General features: G+C 41.7%; 1 protein-coding gene across 1 annotated transcript in view; it reads right to left on the bottom strand.

The window, feature by feature from the left end:
- The window catches only part of LOC135520081 (glutamate receptor ionotropic, kainate 3-like), a 134952-nt gene that overhangs the window by 42499 nt on the left and 67408 nt on the right, over positions 1-25045 (bottom strand). Inside the window, exons 2-10 of the mRNA XM_064945404.1 lie at positions 20372-20545; positions 19689-19946; positions 19189-19370; positions 15875-15928; positions 12510-12680; positions 11398-11541; positions 10499-10606; positions 7597-7710; positions 1813-2016 (exon numbers count right to left, since the gene is read on the bottom strand). Coding sequence (XP_064801476.1) covers positions 1813-2016; positions 7597-7710; positions 10499-10606; positions 11398-11541; positions 12510-12680; positions 15875-15928; positions 19189-19370; positions 19689-19946; positions 20372-20545 — 1409 coding nt within the window. The remainder of the gene's footprint in view (positions 1-1812; positions 2017-7596; positions 7711-10498; positions 10607-11397; positions 11542-12509; positions 12681-15874; positions 15929-19188; positions 19371-19688; positions 19947-20371; positions 20546-25045) is intronic.

The following is a 25045-nucleotide window of genomic DNA, read 5'->3' as shown; positions in this document are numbered from 1 at the left end:
ACTGTGAGGAACTGCTGAGAGTGAACTCAAACCATATATCAAAACAAGGAGGACCACAGGGCTTGAATTCATCTGCATTGTACCATGTATATGTTGCCCATAATACACTATAGGGGGAAAATGTGTTGGAGTGCACTGAGTACAGTACAAAGTACATTTCACAGCATGGGATATATGAATGGAGATATAGATACAGGTGCTCTGAAACTTGCTTTGTTGTTTTCAAATGTTCTCTACTGTCTAGACAGCTTTGAAACCTGACTGAATCACACTGTGTGATCACGCTTTCCACAGCCGATGTGAGTTATACCTTCAAACAGGTAAACATTCACAAAGGCCGTTGGGCCAGACGGATTACCAGGACGTGTACTCCGAGCATGCGCTGACCAATGTGTCTTCACTGACATTTTCAACCTCTCCCTGTCTGAGTCTGTAATACCAACATGTTTCAAGCAGACCACCATAGTCCCTGTTCCCAAGAACACTAAGGTAACCTGCCTAAATGACTACTGACCCGCCAAGTCTAGGTCCAAGAGGCTTCTAAACAGCTTCTACCCCCAAGCCATAAGACTCCTAAACAGCTAATCAAATGGCTACCCTGACAATTTGCCCCCCCCCACCCTACCCTACTACTACTCTCTGTTATCATCTATGCATAACCACTTTAATAACCCTACCTGCATGTACATAATTACCTCAACTACCTCGATACCGGTGCCCCCGCACATTGACACATTACCACATTACCACCAGTACCACTGTATATAACCCCGCAATTGTTATTTACTGTGGCTCTTTAATTATTTGTTTTTCTTATCTCTTACATTTTTGTTGTGTATTTTCTTAAAATTGTATTGTTGGTTAAGGGCTTGTAAGTAAGCATTTCACTGTAAGGTCTACACCTGTTGTATTCGGTGCATGTGACAAATAACATTTGATTTGATTGTTTCCCTTAAAACAAAAGTGAAAGACTGAAATCAGTGTGTATATCCAGGCTACTGTCTAGATCGTGGCTATTGGTAACATTCAACTGTCAAATCAAATGAAATCAACTTTCATTGTCACATGCTTCGTAAACAACATGTGTAGACTAACAGTGAAATGCATTCTTGCAAGCCCTTTCAACAATGCAGAATACTATAATGATAATTATAATAGAAAAAAAGAGTAAGATACAATAACATATGTACATCTGTAGCCTATGTTTACTGTTCATTATGAAGAAAGCTTGTATTTATATAAGCAACATTTTCCTGCCTTAATCTCTTAGTTCCCCCTCAAGGTTACTGATATCAACCTGGATCTGATAAAAGCTGGATCTGGCTAAGGCAGAGATTAAGTGCTGCGGCGCAAGCCCACCTTTCCCAACCCTTTCTGCACCTAGCCATTGACTCGAACCGTCCGACTCCCACCCTTTCCCTTCTCTAAATGCCACTTAAGCTATTACAGCTCTTCCAGCCGAGCACATCGTTGACCAGGGGGTCTGAGGACAGGGAGAGGGCGATGGGGAGGGACACTCTCAAAATGCCAGCGGGGCACTGTCCACGTTGTCAATGTCAGCTATATTTTAACAGCCTTTGATGCTTTCATTTGATGCTTTCAAAACCAACATCAATATATTGCTATACATTTACTCATCCTAGTACGTCTTAAATCTTTTATATTTGTTGTTAAAAAAAAACACATTAAGTTTGATTGTGATAGGATCTAATTTGAAACTTAACAGACAAAAACAGAATGTTGAGCCCTAGTTATAAGCAATAGTAAGACAGTAATAGTAACAGTCAGAAGGTAACTGGTAGTCCAACTCACGTGTTCCATCAGCTCCTTGATCATGCCGTTCCACTGGCCCTTGTCGTCCTGCGATCCGTACTTCCCATCAGGCACCAGGCGGATCTCGTAGGTGAAGCCCAGGATGCTGGCCAGCTCCTTGAGCAGGTCGATACAGAATCCCTCGAAACGGTCATTGCCCACCAGCGCCTTGTCAGACTTCTTAAGCATGACATATGGTTCCTCCTGCACAGACACAAAAAAATCTAATGGAAACCAGCGTTGAGGTCAGCTTTTTCCATTTGTTCTTCAGCACACGCACTTAATTGAGGCAAAGTGATCTGAGCTGATAAGTCGTTGTTCCGTCTAACAGGGAATGACAGGGAGACTCCGGTCCAATGTCTGGTGCAATGGCTTTTTCCACATTTTGTTAAGTTACAGGCTTATACTGAAATGGATTAAATAAATACTTTTCCTCCTCAATCTACACACAAAACCCCATCATAGCAAAGCAAAAACAGTATTTTGTATTATTGAAAATGAATACCCTATTTACAAAAGTATTCAGACCCTTTGCTATGAGACACAAAATTGAGTTCAGGTACATCCTGTTTCCATTAATCATCCTTGATGTTTCTACAACTTGAATTGGAATCCACCTGTGGTAAATTCAATTGATTGGACATTATTTGGAAAGGCACACACCTGTCTTTATAAGGTCTCACAAAAACTAAGCCATGAGGTCGAAGGAATTGTCTGTAGAGTTCCCGAGACAGGACTGTGTCGAGGCACAGATCTGGGGACGGACACCAAAAAATGTCTGCAGCATTTAAGGTCCCTACGAACACAGTGGCCTCCATCATTCTTAAATGGAAGAAGTCTGGATGCAGCAAGATCCCTAGTGCTGAGCAATCGGGGGAGAAGGGCCTTGTTCAGGGAGGTAACCAATACCCTGATGGTCACTCTGAAGGAGCTCCAGAGTTCTGTGGAGATGGGAGAATCTTCCAGAAGGACAACCATCTTTGCAGCACTCCACCAATCAGGCCTTTGTGGTAGAGTGGCCAGACGCAAGCCACTCCTCAGTAAAAGGCACATGACAGCCCGCTTGAGTTTGCCAAAAGGCACCTAAAGACTCTCAGACCATGAGAAACAAGATTCTCTGGCCAAGATTGAACTCTTTGGCATGAATGCCAAGACAACACAGGAGTGGCTTCGGGACAAGTCTCTGAATGTCCTTGAGTGGGCCAGCCAGAGCCCGGACTTGAACCCGATCAAACATTTCTGGAGAGACCTGAAAATAGCTGTGCAGCACTGCTCCCATCCAACCTGAAAGAGCTTGAGAGAATCTGCAGAGAAGGATGGGAGAAACTCTCCAAATACAGGTGTGCCAAACTTGTATGATCATACCCTAGAAGACTCGAGGCTGTAGTCGCTGCCAAACGTGATTCAACAAAGTACTGAATAAAAGGATCTGAATACTTATGCAAATGTCACATTTCAGCTTTTCATTGCTAAAAAAATAAATGTTGCTCTGTCATTATGGGGTATTGTGTTTAGATTGATGAGGGAAAAAAAACATTAAATCTATTTTAGAATAAGGCTGTAATGTAACAAAATGTGGAAAAAGTCAAGGGTTCTGAATACTTCCCGAAAACACTGTGTGTCAACAGGAAAATCTAACTGATTTAAGTGACGGCTATGCTGTGCAATCGGAGAAATGTACAGCATGCAATAGGAAGCCTCGTTGATTTACAATAGATGGTGAATCTAGGCACTCTAAAATAGTCTCTGCAGCCAGCTAAACTTCCCTGGCCGTTCCCCTCCCACATCCCTGTCCACTGCCCCTTGTAGACATTGTATAGTACAGTGCGATGCAGTTTATGGTCAGAGAGCCAGCAGTCTTTACTGCCCTGTAAAATTCTCCCTGGCTCCTCATAATATCAGGTTGAATAAAAGCTTGATTAGGAACAGAATGCTTCAATGAAATGAAACATGCCTGAAATGTTGTCTCCATCGTCACTGGTCTCAGAGTAACCAAGGTGATGCTTATTGCCTGCATGAACAATGGCTAAACTCTCAAAGAAAGGATGGCGGATGGCTCGATATTTCCCTTTATTTAGTGTCTCCCACTATCTGTCTGCAAAATAGGGCCCATACATATCACACTGTGCATTTTTTAAAGACATGGTGGTCCACTTCCTCATGGGCTATTTATGTATTGCTTCCGATAGCCAGACATACAATTCATGAAGTCTATTCATAAGCAGAGTAATTGATTCCCCAGTGATGGTGACCTCTGCTTTTGTATTCCCATCGGCCACGTCTTTGTGTGACACAAAGCTGCTAGAAAAGCCGTTAAAGAGGAGGAAATAACTAGTCATAACACGGTTTACCACTTGGTCGGAAAAACGCGTGTACACTCCCCTTTAAAAGTGTGGGGGCACTTAGAAATGTCTTTGTTTTTGAAAGAAATGCACATATTTTGTCCATTTAAAATGTAAAATAACATCAACATCATCGTACAGAGGCCCATTATCAGCTACCATCACTCTGTGTTCCAATGGCACGTTGTGTTAACTAATCCAAGTTTATAATTTTAAAAGGCTAAATGATCATTGAAACACCCTTTTGCAATTATGTTAGCACAGCTGAAAACTGTTGTTCTGATTAAAGAAGCACTAAAACTGTCCTTCTTTAGACGAGTTGAGTATCTGGAGCGCCAGCATTTGTGGGTTCGATTACAGGCTCAAAATTGCCAGAATTAAATAACTTTCTTCTGAAATTCGTTGGTTTATTCTTGTTCTGAGAAATGAAGGCTTTTCCACGAGAGAAACTCTTTTCTACACCCAAAATGCCATCTCAGGGACAGACAAGTAAATGTAAAGTAAATCATTGTTTTCAATCCTAATATGTAGCTAGTTGGCCATTTGCAATTAGGACGTTACCTTTAAATGAATGATAACCAAGGAATACTTGATTATAATGCATTTAGATAGAAAGCAAGAGCTTAGTGGAGAACTTTGTTCAAGTTGTCCAATTATCTTGATCAAAAAGTTTGCGTGTTGAGGGGGAAAGAAAAAAAGTCATTACCATCTGTTTCTAGCCTTCCCAACTCTTTTAAATTCCCCAAGGTTTGGACTCAAATCAAAGTGTTTAAACCAGTTTCACACTCTCTAGCGCAGCATGGGTGTCCATAAGAGAACGGATAGGAGATATGCAGACACAGTTACAGGCAATGGAGTGAAAACAATTAATGTGAGGGCTGGGAAATGCATTAAATATCTTAATCTCTTCGTAGAATGCGAGAAGATATCACCATAAAACTGTCAGACGTCTTATTCGCGGATCGCTGAGATCAGTTTGATGCAATGTCATTAAGCTCAGAATGGATCAAAAAACACAGACACTGATATTAGTGCTGCTGATGCTCAACGTGCTTTAACAATCTAAAAGTGTTGATTCCTAAAATACTCCTAAACCATCACACACTATCAAAAGATGCAGGTGATCCATGCAAGTGGCTGGTTTGGACCTAAACCCTACTCCTGGATTGAAAACCATGTCCAATGAGGAATTTCCATTGGAAATGTTTTTTTTAGTCCATGAATAGGCTTAATCTGTCTCAAAGAAACTGACCCTAAATCTTATTATTTTGTGTATATATTTTTGGCTGCAGCTTCAAACACCACCTGTTTTATGGTTCTATTTCTTGTCTTTGTGATTGAAGTTGCTACTCCCCATGGTTGGCACCAGAAGGCACTGATTATATCTCTTCTAAACCTCACTCGGTCATAATTACAGCCTTGCGCTCCAATCCAGACTTAATGAGAGTGTTTATCATTGTTGATAACTTGTGTGTCCGTCCAGAATAAGCTCGTGGGGATGTTCGTTGTCAGCACCTCGGTGATAGCTCCACAAAGACCCTCTAACCTCCCAGTTCACAGGCTTATATATAGACAATAGAGGAACTGAAAATGAATGTGGAAAGCTGGTGGGAGAGAACACCTGTTTATTTCCTAACATGTAATTAGTGGATATTTTATAGACTGGTCCATTGTGGCTCCCTGTCTTGTTCTCTATGGGCACCTTGCCTCACATCCCCATGGTGATCTTAATGTGACATAATGATGATCGACACTACATCCTTTGACAATCCAAGCTGGATTCTGATTGGTGAGGTAAACTCAAGGTGGTGTTCAATTAATTCACTGTGATTCATTTGACAGATATTTCCCATTTCCTGGTCTGAGTGGTGGTAGCGGAGAGGGCCTCAATGCCAAACATGTTTTTTCAACCTTCTAACATGGACTTTGTTTAAAGGAGATGTTATTTTTCCAAATGTAAATTATACGTACATACAGTGCCTTGCAAAAGTGTTCATCCCCCTTGGTGTTTATCCTTTTTTCCTGGAATTTAAATGGATTTCATGTAATGGACATACACAAAATCGTTCAAATTGGTGAAGTGAAATTAAATGCAAAATCAAAAATTACTAATTCTAAAAAATGTAAAATGGAAAAGTGATGCGTGCATATGTATTCACCCCCTTTGCTATGAATCCCCTAAATAAGATCTGGTGCATCCAATTACCTTCAGAAATCACATAATTAGTTAAATAAAGTCCACCTGTGTCCCATAATCTGTCACATGATCTCCGTAGGACCACTTTAAACTGTACACTACGGAAGGGTGGCCAGAAAAAAGCCATTGCTTAAAGAAAAAAATAAGCAAACAGGTTTGGTGTTCACCAAGAGGCATGTGGGACACTCCCCAAACATATGGAATAAGGTACTCTGGTCAGATAAAACTAAAATTGAGCTTTTTTGCCATCAAGGAAAACACTATGTCTTCCTGCAAACCCAACAACTCTCCTCACCCGAAAGCATGGTGGTGGCAGCATCATGCTGTGGGGATGTTTTTCATCGGCAGGGACTGGGAAACTGGTCAGAATTGAAGGAATGATGGATGGCTCTAAAAACAGGGAAATTTGATAATATTTGAGACTGGGGCAGAGGTTCACCTTCCTGCAGGACAATGGCCTAAGCATAGTGCTAAAGCAATACTCCAGTGGTTTAAGGGGAAACATTTACATGTCTTGGAATGGTCTAGTCAAAGACCAGACCTCAATCCAATTGAGAATCGGTTGTATGACTTAAAGATTGCTGTATACCAGAGAACTTCATCCATTTTGAAGGAGCTGGAGCAGTTTTGCCTTGAATAATAGGCCAAAATCCCAGTGGCTAGATGTGCCAAGCGTATATAGACATACCCCAAGAGACTTTCAGCTGTAATTGCTGCAAAAGGTGGCTCTACAAAGTATTGACTTTGGGGGGGATGAATAGTTATGCACGCTTAAGTTTTCAGTTTTTTTTGTCCCCCCCAAAATATTTTGCGTCTTCAAAGTGGTAGGCATGTTGTGTAAATCAAATGATATAATCCCCCAATCAATTTTAAGTCCAGGTGCAAGTCAACAAAATAGGAAATATGCCAAGGGGTGAATACTTTAGCAAGCCACTGTAACTCCCAAAGGAAAATTGGTTTGTCAGCCAATCCCTGTAAAATATTGAATGATAAGACACTGATAAATACAGTACCATCCCCTAAGGTCACGTTTTGAGTAGCTTGTCAAGCAGAAAAGCTCAAATCTTAAGAACCAAGAGAGAGACAGACATGCAGACAGAGACAGGATAGAGAGAGACAGACATGCAGACAGAGAGACAGGATAGCGAGAGAGAGAGGCAGACAAGGTTGAGAGACAGACAGACAGACAGACAGAGACAGACAGGGCGTCTTTCACGAAGGGCTGATCAAAGTCAGCTGACCTACCAGGATGGTGGTGATGACCAGGGAACGGTTAGCCAGCGAGTCTGTGATGTTCAACCCTTTCCGCTTGGGGACCTCGGTGATGTTGAGACCTCCGGAAGCACTCCACTTCCCCACCTGCGGGAAGATGAAAAGCTTGTAAGAGTTCGACTTTACCTCTCTACTGCGGCAACTCGTGACCCTGACTTCCCACAAGCTCACCTTGCTGCATTAGTGCCCACCGGGACACATTTCCATTAGCTGATTGACTGTGTCACCTCTGGACACACTATACGCCATGAGGTTATTGGGAGAGTTTGTGCAAAGAAGAAGGTGGTGGTGGGATGTGGAGGCAGGCTCTAAATGAATTGACATTTTAGGAGAAAGAAATCAAATCTAAGAAATCAAATTGTTCTGTTGGGAATGATGAAATTATGATGCTATGTTTCACTTCATCCTGGTGTTATGGTTTAGAACATAAATAACATGCAAAAATTTGAATTTTGTCTCAAATGTAATCAAAATTAAACAATGTAATTCAGTAGTAGTCTCTAAGATTAACACGAAAACATTGTGCTGTCTTCTGCAACTTTTCAGTATCAAAAGATGTCAGATTCTCCAAACTGTCACCTGTCACCCCCTCTGTTGGCCTTGTTCTAAAAATACCAGTACCGTGTGAATATCATAGCTTATGAATTGTTGAAATGAAGAGAGAGCACAGCCTTGTCGAACTCCTACAACAAACATTCTTTCCACTTGCAACTCTTCTCTGATAACAGACACACAATAGGTAATTGGAGCACTTCTCTGAATGCAGGAAAAGAGGATAGGTTGTTTGTTTCTGTGTAGTATGTGTGTGAGCAATGTGGAGAGATTGTGGGGAGAGCAATCAAATTTAATTTCTTGATGAATGTCTTCCATTTAGACTTCCATTTAGGCTTCATAATCTCCTCCTTTCGCTGGTTAAAACACATACAGAAACCAGAGCATAAAATAATGGCAAACTAGATGAGCATCCTAGCATGATTATCATATGGTTTTTTCAGGTCTGCTATCTTTGCAGTTTTGTGCCTTTTAGGAATGTAGCAAAACACAAATCCTACAATTCATTTTGAAAAGAAAGCCCAGCATGGGGTTGTCGGCAATGGAAATATAAAAGCTTGATAATGTTGGCAGAGAAGTTCTGCTCTGAGTAATCTCACGAAGATAAATACAAAAAGATCAGAGCAAATACAAGGAGTTGCACTCGAGTAGCGCCTTCCGGGCAAAAAAAGCTCCTTCCATACTGTTGTGAGGACTCTGGAAGATACCATTACCATAAAGTAGTCAGTCCTGTAGGCTGTCGGTAACGACCTAATTTTGCATGTCGACTTGCGCAGTCACTCGCTTTCCCTACTCTCCTCCTCGCCATCCTCCGCTCGTTCTCCTTCTGCGTCACTACCAAAGTGCCATTTAATATTCACAGGGCTGGCTGGCACATGAGGTGGATCCGTTTAAAGGTACACAAACACGGTGCATCGCAGCCAGTGTGAAAAACACCTGATAAAGTCCTTCTGTCTGGTCCACTGAGGAGCGTATGCTCGAATTTAAAAAGCATATTAGTTACAGCTTGTGTGAAACAGCCCCCTCAAAAAGGACTAGGCAACTGAAGAGAAGAGCTGCTTTAAAAAAATATCAATGTCTTCCACTCTGCATGCCAGCAAAATCTTACTAATTGTGTCCAATTAACTCAATTCATTAAATGTGCACAGCCAATGAAGCGATTCAGAAGTTATTTACCGGTGCAACTATGGAAGAAGAGAGCTTTCTGCCTTTTTTCTTCCCTCTTTTATGTTCATGTCAGTGAATTTTCCACTCTGACTGGAAACTAATTCCAGTATGAGCTCAAACCCGGGCTAATATTCAATTAGGGCAGATTAGGCCAAAAAGTCTCGAACAGTTAGCTAAAGCCGATTCCACAGATATATCCACTGAGTATTGCGGGATATGTAACATGCTTGAGACCAGGGATGGAGAAAGACACACAGTAGGCCTATACAGCTATCCACACATATTTTTTGTGTCTTTCATGCTGGTTTTAGCACACGAGTCAGTCTCAGAGATGTGCAAACACAGCAGTAGACCCAGCACAGCAGAAGAATGAGATACGGAAATAGTTTGGCGCATTGTGGTTGTTCCAGCCTGGAGCTGCAGTGATATTCTGAGCTGTCCTAGCTATTATACGGGCTCATACAGGCTCTGCCATACGGGAGCGCTTGAGGAAGTCATAATGGCACTTATCTCGAGTTTATGCTTCCATAATGTATGACAAACCCATATCACCACAAAGCAGTTATAGTCCGCAGGGTGCTACTCTGCCTTTTAAAATAACACAGGAAGTTATTATTCTCCTTCTTCATTACCAACTTCTGACTTCTTTTGGTGGGTAAAACAGTGAGGTTTATACACCTCATTAGCAAACAGCATTTTGGGCAACAACTTGAATTACCATTAGAGTCTTGCAATTAACACTTTGTCTCCCTCATCCAATTTGCTTTATGATCCATTAACTTCTGCTTATTTTTGAACAGCCCATTGGCTTCCTTGTTAGGAGGTAAATTGTACTGTCAAATGGAGACCGTTGTGCATTATTCGTTCCATATTAAAGAAGAAAACTGGAACGTATATCAGATTTTCACTCTAGACGATTTAACAGGGGATATGCAAAACAAATGTTATGTCCTACGAGAGAAAGAGAGTATAGTGTATCGTGGAGGGTATAAATAAAGGGTGATTTTACACAAAATAAGCATGTATTTTACATGTCCATTCATGTGCAATGTCCTCAGACTGAGTGAAAACTTGAACTATTATGTAACACTATAATTCTTTAAGGTGTGGTTAGTTTGATAGTTGAAGTCATTGTGGTCAGAATGAGGGTTGTTACCTTCTCCAGGCCCTCTTCTTTCAGGCTGATGATGTCCAGGTCAAAGTCTGTGCGGAGGCCACTGGTCCTGTTGAACGACAGCCTCCCCGTCAGGCCTTCCCAGTGAGACTGCAGAGAAACACACACAACCTCACATTAACACTCATTCATGAAAGCATGTGAATACATGCAAACACCATGGCGGAAAGGCACACACACACACACACACACACACACACACACACACACACACTCGGCTAAATTTCCTTTTTAATTACATTTTACGTCCCAACGCCTCAGACACATTTTACCCCAGACCACAGTGTTAATTAAAGACCATCTCCTTCGCTTGATTCCACACAAGGGAGAAAAAAACACATAACTGCTCATCATTATGATCGACTGATATGCCCCCCCCCCCCCAACCAGAGCCCTCAACCTTTTTCTCCACGTGGTGTCTGTTGGCAGTGATGGAGCTACTGATGGAGCTATGGAGCTAACACATTCCCCTCATTTATACTCCGGGCTCTGGCCTTGTGTCGTTCGGTACACTTATTGTGCACAGAAGGGCGCACCAGTTTCCCTTTTCAGTGTAAACAGGACACAATGACTCACTGCGAGTTTGCATTCTGTGAATAGGTTATGAATACAGGGAATTTAGCTGGAGAGATTACATTAACACATCTTTGAGTAGTTCATTACTTTGAGACACTATTCATGAATAAGAGATTCACCCAGATAACATTGCTTTTGTCTGTAAGATGTGTGTGCCATGATTACACAATGTTCCTTTCCTCTCCAAATGTAATTGCATTTGTCAAATGGATTCAGAGACCAACAGTACGGCATCCACGATATCCTAAAATGGTTGCCGCACACAAGATCAAACATCAACATCAAAACAAAACGCTCAGCATCACCTCTTTGATGAAGTTCATGAAGCGCCCGCCGAACCTCCATGGCTTGTGGCGGTGGCACTGCAGCGAGTTGACCGTCATCTGTGGCGCGTGCTGGTAGGAGACGGACACGATGTGGACCGCGTCGTACGTCAGAGCAGCATCTGTCTGGAATAAAGGGGGACATTATTTCAGCTGACGGGCTGTGGACAAGGGGAGTCCACTCCCTTCGCACCAGTAGCAGCAAAAGTGTTTGAGAAAAAGCTAACAGAGGAAAATCAAAGCGCTCAGATTTTTCTTATTTTCCACATAGCATGCCCGAGAAAGTGAGCTCAATCCCTTTTGTAAATATGGATATGAAGCTTTCCAGGCAAGTAAGACGAAATTAAAGGCAGCCTACCTTGATGTTTGTATCTCATACGGAGTTCCGGGAGCAATTAAAAGTGCATACTACACAGAGCGAGTGCACTCCGTTCCATAAAACCCCTCCTTCTCCATGCAGAAATAATGAGACCTGTGAGAGTGCCGTGTGGGTGTATCCGAACCCCAGTCAAATTTCAGGACTAGATAAACAAACAACGAGGGATTGCAACAATATAATATTCAATGTTGAATGTACCACGCGCATGTATAACTCTTTATCTCCCATTAGCGACGCTCGCTTATTAAGTTAGAGCATAAAAGAAGGCTTTATTGGAATATCAGGGATGGGATTTGTGATTATTGGATTTAGACCATTGTGATGGGATTTGAGAATGATTATCAACTCCCCTGAATACATTGAATGAAGCACTTGAGCATTTAGTAGACTGTGACCCTCCTGCTTCCAAGCGCTTCTTATCTGACATTATGATGATAATACGACCCAATAGTATCACCATTATCATTATTATTAGCATCATTGGTGGTACATAGCAGTAGTAGTAATAGTGGTAATACTGTTACTAAGTGGTAATATGACAGATTGGACTATATTGTTCTATGCATGTTCTTCAGAAATGTTGTTAATGACATAAAATGTTGAGAGCAGGGCTGGTGAAAGACACACAGTATATAGATATCAATATGATGTCTTTCATGCTGATTTTAGCATACTATCAGCCTCAGAGTTCCACAACAGAAGACCAAAAGCATACCGTCATGATCCCTTCCAGGAGACCCGAGTCGGGCTTGGGAGGTATCTGCCTCTCTTGGGACCACTTCTCAACGATGGACGCCACCTGAGGGTTGTCCACGTTGAGGATGCGGAAGCCGGTCATGTTGACGCCACAGAAACGGTAGGGCTCCAGGTCGATCGCCATGAGGTCCTTCAGAAAGAGAGGGATGAAACAAAGAGTAGATGATCTTGTTCAGCTTTGGACGGCTGGGATTGGGGCCTCATTGTTACTGCTAGAGAAGAGAGGATAGTAAATGGGAGATGTATTGAAGTGAAATATAGGACTAAGCTTTGAGCTGTCTGGAGGATAAGGGTATGGTGTTTCGAGTGTAGTGTGTGCCTCAGTCAATGAAACCAAACACAAGGCGTTGGTGTCAGTCTCTCTCAGTGTGGTTAAAACCATTCACTAAGTCTCATTCACAGAGGCATTTTGGTATGGTAGGTAGGTTCACTTAAACTACTAGATGGGAAATCATGTCAAAAGGTTGACCTTGACATGGCAATACAAATTGGCTTCCTCCAATGTAATTCAACCTGAACCGTCATGACTATACACAACCCCAACTGCAAGTATGAACAAAACCCTTTAATGCGAATTACCATGATACAGAGGGACCAGGTAAAACTGTGCTTTGATACTTTTATGATGTCTCTAAGGTTTGTGTTAGCTGGTTGTTGTGCAGAAGTAAAACCTGAAGGCATGACCATTTACTTTGTGTTCTGCCGCTGTGGCTGATCCTAAATATTCCCTGAGTAAATGAGGCAGACGACATTCATCGCCTGAAAGGGGAACCACTTCATCTGCTGGATCCAATTAATAATGCAGCTGCTACAGTCCCTCCGCAACCCATAAGCAAACACAGATTTCTCTGAGCAACTGTAATTTCTAGGGCAGCCATCCCGGCTCAAGTGTGAAGTCACATGTCGACACATATCGTGTTGGAATGTGCCACGGGGCCTCGGAAAAGACATTTGGAGGAACATAATAGATATTTCATTAGCACCCTGTGGGGTTAGTGCTGGGGGAACGGGAGCGTGTAAGACACACGCTGAAGACCGCTTGCCTCCAGATACAGAAAAATATATTATTATTTTTCTCTCCACAAGCAGTAGGATTCATATGGCACTCAATGTATTACCATGGAGGATCAAAAAAAAAGTCCCTGTTGTACTAAATACCATTTGTGGGAAACCATTTTCTTCAGGTTATGTGCACCAGGTTTATTGCGAAACATACAAGTTCCTTAAAAAGAATGTTCTGACAAGAAGTTGTGATGTAAATTATCTTATAACTCAGGCACACATTCAAACAGCCATTAGAAGATTGTGAGTTGTTGAGGGCAATGTAAACTGTTGCGAAGTATAAAATACCCTATAAAATACCAGCAGGTAATGGATTCGAACTAAACGTGAAACATTTATGAGAGTTGCATTAATCTTTGAATTCAGTTACTTGACTGGGAAAACTCTGAAATTCTGAAAACTACAGTTGTCGATCAACATTAGACTATACACAGTACCACACATACAGTGCCTCTGTACCTTCAGAATGCTCCATATCACTGACAATACACTAAAACAGGAAGGTTCTCAGCACAGATTATTGGAGATAACCCTGTAGGGTGTAAAGAGCTGAAGCTATGACACCCTCAATTCAGAGGACAAGGCTGCTGCTATATTACCCTACTACCATTCTGGTATTACCTGTTCAAGCTCTAATAATTTGGTGTCCCCAGGATGATAAACATGAACATTATCAAGGGGAACATTGTTGCCCTATACATATTCATCATTTCAGGTAGAATCTTTGAAATGGCATGACTGTCAGTATGACTGCTTTTTTATTTTACCCAGCAAGTCATTTAAGAACAAATTGTTATTTACAATGACGACAGTGGGTTAACTACCTCATCAGCTCAGGGATTTGATCCAGCAACCTTTGGGTTACTGGCCCAAAGCTCTAACCACTGGGCTACCTGCCACCCCGAAATCCTATGTTTTGAGAAATGTTATGTACAGTAGCTGCAGTGCAGCACTCAAGTCAGGCAGCTGTTATTTATAATAGATACTAAGCTAAAATGCATGTCTGTATATTTTATATCATATTTGAAGTACTCGATCGTCAATAACTCAACCAGTTCCTCTCACACTTGGTTGAGACGTACACAGTGTGACAGAGACAGCCTTGGGTACTATTAAAACGCTTGTTGGGATAGGCCTACACAAATGACGACGCATGGCAGAACGATGCCGTTGCCATGCTGCCGAGCATGAAAGATGACACGCATCACACCCAGCCCTGTATGTCATATTGTCTTATCAAAACAGACTGGCCAAGTCCATCATGCTAGGGCCTGTCTAGCCCCCATCCTCCTGATCCCCAGTGTGAGTGCGTGTTTGCGAGAGTGTGAGTATGTGCGAGAGAGATAGAGACAGATAGCAAAAGAGGGAGAGAGAGAGAGTTCTGCCCAATAGGAACACATACAGCACCATCACCATGGGGACCACTGTATTAATCCTGCCCTGTCCTTTTGTCACCAGACAGAAAGATTCAATCTGTGCTGCCCAGCCTTGTACTCTGCTGGGAGCAGTGAACAGACTGGGCACAGGACCCAATAACACACCCGAGGGAGGTTGTCGTCTCCTGGTAATGTGTTTCGTATTGTGAGTTAGTGTTTCTGACGTCCTCCAAATTCAATATGGCAGTAGGGAATATTCAAGGTGGAACTAGGAATAGTTTGTTGATGAAAGGACACAGGATGTGCATATACAGTATAACCCTTGATGAAAATGTCCTGAGCCAAAGTCTTACTGGAATTGTGGTGTGACTCAAATCTTTAAAAAAAAAAGAAGGTAAACACCTGTGCTTATTTTGAACAAAATGACATCGAGCTAAAAGGGGCCATTAGACTACAGCACTCAAAAGGGTGGAAAGGACTAGTAACCGGAAGGTTGTAAGTTCAAATCCCCAAGCTGACAAGGTACAAATCTGTCGTTCTACCCCTGAACAGGCAGTTAACCCACTGTTCCTAGGCCGTCATTGAAAATAAGAATTTGTTCGTAACTGACTTGCCTAGTTAAATAAATCCATAATTTACTTCCAATCTGTTGCCTTTGTGCTACCTTTTGAAAGACTTCTGTTGACTTTAACAGCGATAGAAGTGTTTACAGGTGGCGGATTATTGAAGACTCCATTACGCTGCCAGTTAGTCAAACAAAATTGGTATTGTGTACCGGATCCAAACCCCCATCGGTAATTAAGCGGCATTCATCAAAACAATCTAATGGTGGGGAGATGGGGGGGAAAATTTGACTCCATTTGCATTAGCAAGCATTGAAAATTACCAGAGTGGTGAAGATGTAGTGGTAGTATTCTGTCATCATTCCCATTGTCTGGGCCTGTAGGGGGAGAGAGAGGGAGAGATGAGGAGGAGAGGAATGGAGAGACAAGACAATGAAGAAGGTCAGTGTGTCACGCTGGGGTAATTTGCAATCAATATCCACAGTCAAAACAAACATTGGCAAGCAAACGGCGAACGCCATTGAAGCTGTTCAGGAGCAATGGGGGAAAAGCCACAGGTCTTAATGAGTGTATTGACCATCGCTGTGTGTCGTCGTTGCCAAGTTCGTGATGCTGTTTTTGTTGCAATTTAGGGCGCCACATGTGACCCTTGGATAATAAAGTAAAAGCAAGTTGTGATTCTAGCTGCCTGAGGGCTTTTTTGACACCATGCATTTAAAGGGTTTGCAATTGTTCTGATCACGTGACTCCTTCCCTGGAGAAAGGAGGCCTTCAATCAAAGAAGTGAGCAGTAATCTGTTCCTCCTATTTCACCATCCCCCCATCATAACCACCACTTGTTTCACTCAATCTACATTCAAATCTTCTACGTTCCCATGGCGGCAGTATTTCCTGTTTAATTGTACCATCTGTTGTGAAGAATACCCAAGGTTATGCAAATAAGTTGCTGTGTTTGTTGGAAGTGGAAGTCTCTTCTCCATTTACCGCACCTACCGACTACAAAGAAAATTAATGACACTATCAATACTATAAGATGTCAGAAGGGGAAAATTATTTCCAACGCATGACAACTTTTTGATATAGGATCTCCGCTATTGTTGGATGAATACCTGCCTATGGAAAGTATAGCGCCCAAATGTAATTTTCATTAAATGCCTGGGAGTAGAGCATATGATTTTTTAGCTACAGTGGGGCAAAAAAAGTATTTAGACAGCCACCAATTGTGCAAGTTCTCCCACTTAAAAAGATGAGAGAGACCTGTAATTTTCATCATAGGTAACCTTAAACTATGACAGACAAAATGAGAAAAAAAATCCAGAAAATCACATTGTAGAATTTTCAATGAATTTATTTGGTGGAAAACAAGTATTTGGTCAATAACAAAAGTTTATCTCAATACTTTGTTATATACCCTTTGTTGGCAATGACAGAGGTCAAACGTTTTCTGTAAGTCTTCACAAGGTTTTTACACACTGTTGCTGGTATTTTGGCCCATTCCTCCATGCAGATCTCCTCTAGAGCAGTGATGTTTTGGGGCTGTTGCTGGGCAACATGGACTTTCAACTCCCTCCAAAGATTTTCTATGGGGTTGAGATCTGGAGACTGGCTAGGTCACTCCAGGACCTTGAAATGCTTCTTACGAAGCCACTCCTTCGTTGCCCGGGCTGTGTGTTTGGGATCATTGTCATGCTGAAAGACCCAGCCACGTTTCATCTTCAATGCCCTTGCTGATGGTAGGCTTTGTTACTTTGGTCCCAGCTCTCTGCAGGTCATTCACTAGGTCCCCCTGTGTGGTTATGGGATTTTTGCTCACCGTTCTTGTGATCATTTTGACCCCACGGGGTGAGATCTTGCGTGGAGCCCCAGATCGAGGGAGATTATCAGTGGTCTTGTATGTCTTCCATTTCCTAATAATTGCTCCCACAGTTGATTTCTTCAAACCAAGCTGCTTACCTATTGCAGATGCAGTCTTCCCAGCCTGGTGCAGGTCTACAATTTTGTTTCTGGTGTTCTTTGACAGCTCTTTGGTCTTGGCCATAGTGGAGTTTGGAGTGTGACTGTTTGAGGTTGTGGACAGGTGTCTTTTATACAGATAACAAGTTCAAACAGGTGCCTTTAATACAGGTAACGAGTGGAGGACAGAGGAGCCTCTTAAAGAAGAAGTTACAGGTCTGTGAGAGCCAGAAATCTTGCTTGTTTGTAGGTGACCAAATACTTATTTTTCACAATAATTTACAAATTCATTAAAAATCCTACAATGTGATTTTCTGGATTTTTGTTTTCTCATTTTGTCTGTCATAGTTTAAGTGTACCTATGATGAAAATTACAGGCCTCTCTCATCTTTTTAAGTGGGAGAACTTGCATAATTGGTGGCTGACTAAATACCTTTTTACCCCACTGTATATAACCTGCAATTTCAAAGTCACATTAAAATCTGTGTTTTGGGTCCCTCACCTGACTCTACTACATCCTCATCAACCTCATTTCATTGGCCTCCATCTGTCTCTCTTTCCCCCGGTGGCTGAGCCACTTAAAGAAACGTGACAAAAAGTACTACCAGGATGGAACCATCGCTAAAGGGGTCAGCGCTTTTTAAGAGACACCTGGGATATAGCTCTGGGACAGGTCCAGACAGAAGGTCTGGTCCTGCCATGTTTTCCATTTATTTTCTCTACACCTGGAGGGGGGATATGAACTGACGAGGAGAGGTTGTTTTAGGTGAGAACACCAGTCAGGCAGCAGAGTGCAGACAGACAGGTAGAGAGCAGGGCATTGTGGGGAGGCCAGGGACTATCAGCAAACTCCATATCAAAGTTCAAACGTAGGGTACTGCAGAAGTATTGGATTAGTGTTATACATGTCTATTTTTAAAGAGGACTTTATAAAAACAAGATACAATTTTGATGCAACCTCCATTATCCTACTCAGAGTTGCTGAATATCTCTTCGTCCTCAGAAGAGTCATATCTAACAGAAGGGGTATGACGCATAAGGCCAGCAATCTTTTGAATATATTATTTTGTTTCATCCATCAACACATTTTTACAAAATCAAACATAAACTGAACTACTTATGTCAAAATGCATTTGTATTACGTTCTTAGAAAGCCATTCATTGCCTCAAGAAGACATGTCTCCTCACCACATGCTGTAAATCTGTGATGGTCTATATTTTGCAGTTTATTGGTCTGATATGCATCTGTAACCACTGTATGCAGATTACAGTGGAAGAGACATGAGCCAAGTTCAGCAATTTTCATCAGAAACCACAGTATGGGCTTCAATATCAATATTAAAATCAACAAAGTGTTCCTGGTGTGTGAGTTAGAACATCAAATAACAGCATTTCATCTGTGGTGTAAAAGGCAATACATATCATGGCAACCAAAATAAGCACAGAAAAACACATAATATTTACTTTGAAAAACAGATTTACATAACTCAATTTTGACACTTACAATACCGTTTTCCAAAAAAAGCAGAACCATTTTTTCCTTAGACAATATTACCGCTTTATAATAAGCCCAATTCCAGAATGTATGTCAACGCAGAATATGAATTTGATATTGTCTATAGCTTCGATCAGTTAAATTATGTCAGCTCTGAACAGTGCCAGGCAGTGCCAGTGAGGCTCTCACCTGCTTAAGGATCTGTGCAGCCATTTCGTGGCTGCAATCGAAAATAATGCGAAACTCCCGTCCTCTCTTCATCTCCTTGAGGAGAGGCCTGGTGTCCTCACCGTCAAGAGGGAGCTGGCGAATTTTTAGCCTGATGTTATACCTGGAGGGGGCCATTATCAGTTCCTGTAGTCTAATAAGACCTTTAGGAAACAAACATCAGAAAGCTAACAGCCACGCACAACCTCATTCAACTGTCAACACACACATATCAAGAACAATTAACAAAATTAATATTTTGCTTCTTGTAAAGTGTCATTTAGTTGTTTGGTGGTTGATCTTACACATATCACATTTATCAGACAAAAGTATCACCATTCAAAAGTATATACTGTAGAGTATTACAAATCCTAAGTTTCCGGAAAGCTTTGTATCGCTACGATTGGACTTAAGCTGATCTCAGTACTACGAAGCTTTCAAGAAACTCACCCCCCATTAGTTAGAAAACGTCGTACTCCCACCTGTACTGTCATCGTATACGACTGTGGCTGTCTTCCACTTCAGGAACTGCACCAAATCCAAGATGCCGTAGCTGAGAGAAGAGTAATCCGGGTACAGGTTGGCGTAAAATGTGTCCCTGTTGTCCATAGGGTGATGTTTCCATCGTACCTGGATGTGTGGCACTTCCAACGCATTGCAGATGGACTGGACGGCGTTTGAGGACGAGCTATGTGACGGCCCAAATATTGCCACTACACCTAAAGACAGTTGGTCACAGGCTAGAATGGCAAGAACAGAGAGAGAGTTAACTCTAGGAAAGACACCATATCATGTCAAGACGTTCAACAAGTGAGATGAAAAATGTATTTGGTGAATTATCAACAACAAAAAATCTATATGGATAATTTTGTCACCACAAAATTTTTTTTGTTGTAGACTTATGTCTACTAGAATAAATCCTGGTTTCAGAGTGCAGTTAATGAACTAACATCAAACAAAATACCACTATTAAAAATCTAAAACAGCCAAGTATATAATAATGCACTATGAGTTAAACTAATGAAACCCCTTGCCACAAAGACTTGCAATAAACCTTTGGGTTGATTTGTTATGGTCTGCTGTCATCTAATGGCCTTGCTTCCATCCATTCCACAGCGTGGCCATTGGCCGTAATCCCTGGGCAAACAAAGTGCATGTCACTCACCTTTTCTCGACGCTTCAAAACTGTCGTAGATATTAATCCTCTGTATGTCGTACGTTAACGTCGTGTTGGGCAATAAAGTCCTGTTTCTGTTGATGTTGTTCACCGCAAATTTAAAGGCAAGCTCCTCTGGGCTGACGAGCGGCACTGGTCCCTCTGTTTGTTCGAAAATCCCCCCTGAGAAAAAGGAGACAGTCACATTAGCTCAAGGCCAACTGGTCTGGAACACAGTTGTCTGAAACTACTGCCAAAATTCCTAAGGGGTTTTGCACTAAACACTGGCAGTGGACTAGATTGTGTACATTAGAGCCGACATTAGATTTGCTCTGTAAACAGACAGAAAGCCACACTCCATTTCAGGGAATGCTGTGAATACCAACAGCAGCTTTGATATCTGCTGCAGTAATGGAAGAGAGTGAGGAGAGTGGAAATGGCTCCAAAAGAACAGGAGCTCAGCTTCTTCTCTACTCCATTGTCCTTTCAGTTCACTTTAAAACAAAGGTGGATCAGATAACTTGGAGTAGGTACTAGACTACTCAGGTATAATAGAACATGTTGAATTAATTCACTATTACTATCACTAAATTTAGCATGTTGTATTTAGGGCCCTTGGTATTGCCATATTGTATCAGTTAGATATGAAGAGCATAGGTTTATGTGTAAAAAAATAATCAAACTAAATACGATCAACTTTTTCTTCTTTTTATTTAAGAACACCAATTAGAGTACATCTCGAAACTTAAACAACATGAGTGTGCATGTACAGTTGAAGTTGGAAGTTTACATACACCTCAGCCATGTACATTTAAATACAGATTTCATGATTTCTGACATTTAATCCTAGTAAAAATGCCCGGTCTTTGGTCAGTTAGGATCACCACTTTATTTTAAGAATGTGAAATGTCAGAATAATAGTAGAAATGATTTAATTCAGCTTTTAGTTCTTTCATCACATTCCCAGTTGGTCAGAAGTTTACATACACTCAATTCGTATTTGGTAGTATTGCCTTTAAATTGTTTAACTTGTGTTAAATGTTTCGGGTAGCCTTCCACAAGTTTCCCCAATAAGTTAATTTTGGCCCAATCCTCCTGACAGAGCTAGTGTAACTGAGTCAGCTTTGTAGGCCTCTTTGCTCGCACACACTTTTTCAGTTCTGTCCATCCATTTTCTATAGGATTGAGGTCAGGGCTTTGTGATTGCCACTCTAATACCTTGACTTTGTTGTCCTTAAGCCATTTTGCCACAACTTTGTAAGTAGTCTTGGGGTCATTGTCCATTTGGAAGACTCATTTGCGACCAAGCTTTAACTGATGTCCTGAGATGTTGCTTCAATATATCCACATAATTTTCCATCCTCGTGATGCCATCTATTTTGTGAAGTGCACCAGTCCCTCCTGCAGCAAAGCACCCCCACAACATGATGCTGCCACCCCCAGTGCTTCAGGGTTGGGATGGTGTTCTTCGGCTTGCAAGCCTCCCCCTTTTTCCTCCAAACATAACGATTGTCATTATGGCCAAACAGTTCTATTTTTGTTTCATCAGACCAGATAATTTCTCCAAAAAGTATGATCTATGTCCCCATGTGCAGTTGCAAACCATAGTTTGGCTTTTTTTATGCCGGTTTTGGAGCAATGGCATCTTCCTTGCTGAGCAGCCTTTCAGGTTATGTCGATATAGGACTCGATTTACTGTGGATATAGATACTTTTGTACCTGTTTCCTCCAGCATCTTCACAAGGTCCTTTGATGTTGTTCTGGGATTTATTTGCACTTTTCACACCAAAGTACATTCATCTCTAGGAGACAGAACGCGTCTCCTCCCTGAGCGGTATGATGGCAGCGTGGTCCCATGGAGTTTATATTTCCATACTATTGTTTGTACAGATGAACATGGTACCTTCAGCCATTTGGAAATTGCTCCCAAGGATGAACCGGATTTGTGGAGGTCGACAATTTTTTTCTGAGGTCATGGCTGATTTCTTCTGATTTTCCCATTATGTCAAGCAAAGAGGCACTGAGTTTGAAGGCAGGCCTTGAAATATATCCACAGGTACACCTCCAATTGACTCAAATTATGTCAATTAGCCTATCAGAAGCTTCTGACCCACTGGAATTGTGATACAGGGAATTATAAGTGAAATAATCTGTCTTTAAACAATTGTGGGAAAAATGACTTGTGTCATTGTGTAGATGTCCTAACCGACTTGCCAAAACTATAGTTTGTTAACAAGACATTTGTGGAGTGGTTGAAAAATGAGTTTTAATTAGTCAAACCTGAGTGTATGTCAACTTCTGACTTCAAATGTATCAAAATAAGGCAGAACAAAAACTGACCAAAAACTTGGCTCTGATTGATACACCTTCCCATCAATATCTCAGTGTTTTCCCTGGAGAATCAGCACCTGTGGTCTACTGATACCTCCCAACAAGCCACTGCCAGTGGTCAACGGAATCACAGACCTCTGCTGCTACAGTGCCTTCAGAAAGTATTCACACCCCTTGTTGTTTTTCACGTTGTTGCGTTACAAAGTGGGAAAACAAAATCAATATTATTGGAAAATAAACCACCACTATATCATGATTATATAAGTATTCAACGCCCTGGATGAATAAATGTTAGAATAACCTCAAACCAAATTGTATTTGTCACATACACATGGTTAGCAGATGTTAATGCAAGTGTAGCAAAATGCTTTTGCTTCAAGTTCCGTCCATGCAGTAATATCTAACAAGTAATCTAACCTAACAATTTCACAACATTACCTTATACACACACAAGTGTAAAGGAATGAATGAGAATATGTACATAAAAATATGGATGAGCGATGGCCGAACGCCATAGGCAAGATGCAGTAGATGCTATAGAGTACATTATTTACATATGAGATGAGTAATGTAGGATATGTAAACATAATTAAAGTGGCATTATTTAAAGTGGCTAGTGATACATTTATTACATACATTTTTCATTATTAACGTGGCTAGAGATGAGTCAGTATGTTGGCAGCAGCCACTCAATGTTAGTAATGGCTGTTTAACAGTCTGATGGCCTTGGGTTTTTCAGTCTCTCGGTCCCCGCTTTGATGCACCTGTACTGACCTCGCCTTCTGGATGATAGCGGGGTGAACAGGCAGTGGCTCGGGTGGTTGTTGCCCTTGATGATCTTTATGGCCTTCCTGTGACATCGGGTGGTGTAGGTGTCCTGGAGGGCAGGTAGTTTGACCCTGTGAGGCGTTGTGCAGACCTCACTACCCTCTGGAGAGCCTTACGGTTGTGGGCGGAGCAGTTGCCGTATCAGGTGGTGATACAGCCCGACAGGATGCTCTCGATTGTGCATCTGTAGAAGTTTGAGTGTTTTTGGTGACAAGCCCGAATTTCTTCAGCCTTCTGAGGTTGAAGAGGCTCTGCTGCGCCTTCTTCACCATGCTGTGTGTGTGGGTGGACCATTTCAGTTTGTCTGTGATGTGTACGCCGAGGAACTTAAAACTTTCCACCTTCTCCACTACTGTCCCGTCGATGTGGATAGGAGGCTGCTCCTTCTGCTGTTAACTGAAGTCCACAATCATCTCCTTTGTTTTGTTGAGTGTGAGGTTATTTTCCTGACACCACACTCCGAGGGCCCTCACCTCCTCCCTGTAGGCCGTCTCGTCGTTGTTGGAAATCAAGCCTGCATGACTACGCAGTCATGGGTGAACATGGAGTACAGGGGAGGGCTGAGAACGCACCCTTGTGGGGCCCCAGTGTTGTGGGTCAGCGGGGTGGAGATGTTACCTACCCTCACCTCCTGGGGGTGGCCCGTCAGGAAGTCCAGGACCCTTTGGCAGTGATAACAGCTGTGAGTCTTTCTGGGTAAGTCTCTAAGAGCTTTGCACACCTGTATTTAAAAATATTTGCCCATTAATATTTAAAAAATTATTCAAGCTCTGTTGAGTTAGTTGTTGATCATAGCTAGAAAGCCATTTTCAAGTCTTGCAATACATTTTCAAAACTGTAACTAGGCCACTCAGGAACATTCTTGGTAAGCAACTCCAGTGTATATTTGGCCTTGTTTTTTATGCAATTGCCCTGCTGAAAAGTAGGAATTTGTAAAGCAGACTGAACCAAGTTTTGCTCTAGGATTTTGCCTGTGCTTAGCTCTAATCCATTTATTTGAATTATTTAAAAAAAATATCTAGTCGTTGCTGATGACAAGGATACCCATAACATGATGCAGCCACCACCATGCTTGAAAATATGAAGGGTGGTACCTGGTGTGTTGTGTTGGATTTGCCCCAAACATAACGGTTTAAATTGAGGAGAAAGTTAATTTCTATTGCAAACAGGATTCATATTTTGGATTATTATTCTGTACAGGCTTCCTTCATTTCACTCTGTATTTATGTTAGTATTGTGGAGTATCTACAATGTCGTTTATCCATTCTCAGTAACCTCCTATCACAGCCATTGAACTCTGTAACTCTTTTAAAATCACCATTGGTGAAATCCCTGGGCGGTTTCCTTCCTCTCCGGTAACTGAGTCAGGAAGAGTGCCTGTATTTTTGTAGTGACAGTGTCTATAAATACACCATTCAAAGTGTAATTAATAACTTTGTCATGCTCAAATGAATATTCAATGTATTTTTCCCCCATCTGCCAATAGATACCCTGGTCTTTGTGGTTGAATCTGTGCTTGAAATT

Source organism: Oncorhynchus masou, chromosome 29 (genome assembly GCF_036934945.1).
Source record: "Oncorhynchus masou masou isolate Uvic2021 chromosome 29, UVic_Omas_1.1, whole genome shotgun sequence".
NCBI lineage: Eukaryota > Metazoa > Chordata > Actinopteri > Salmoniformes > Salmonidae > Oncorhynchus > Oncorhynchus masou.
The sequence above is the reverse complement of the archived record's forward strand: the minus strand, read 5'-3'. Positions and strand labels throughout refer to the sequence as shown.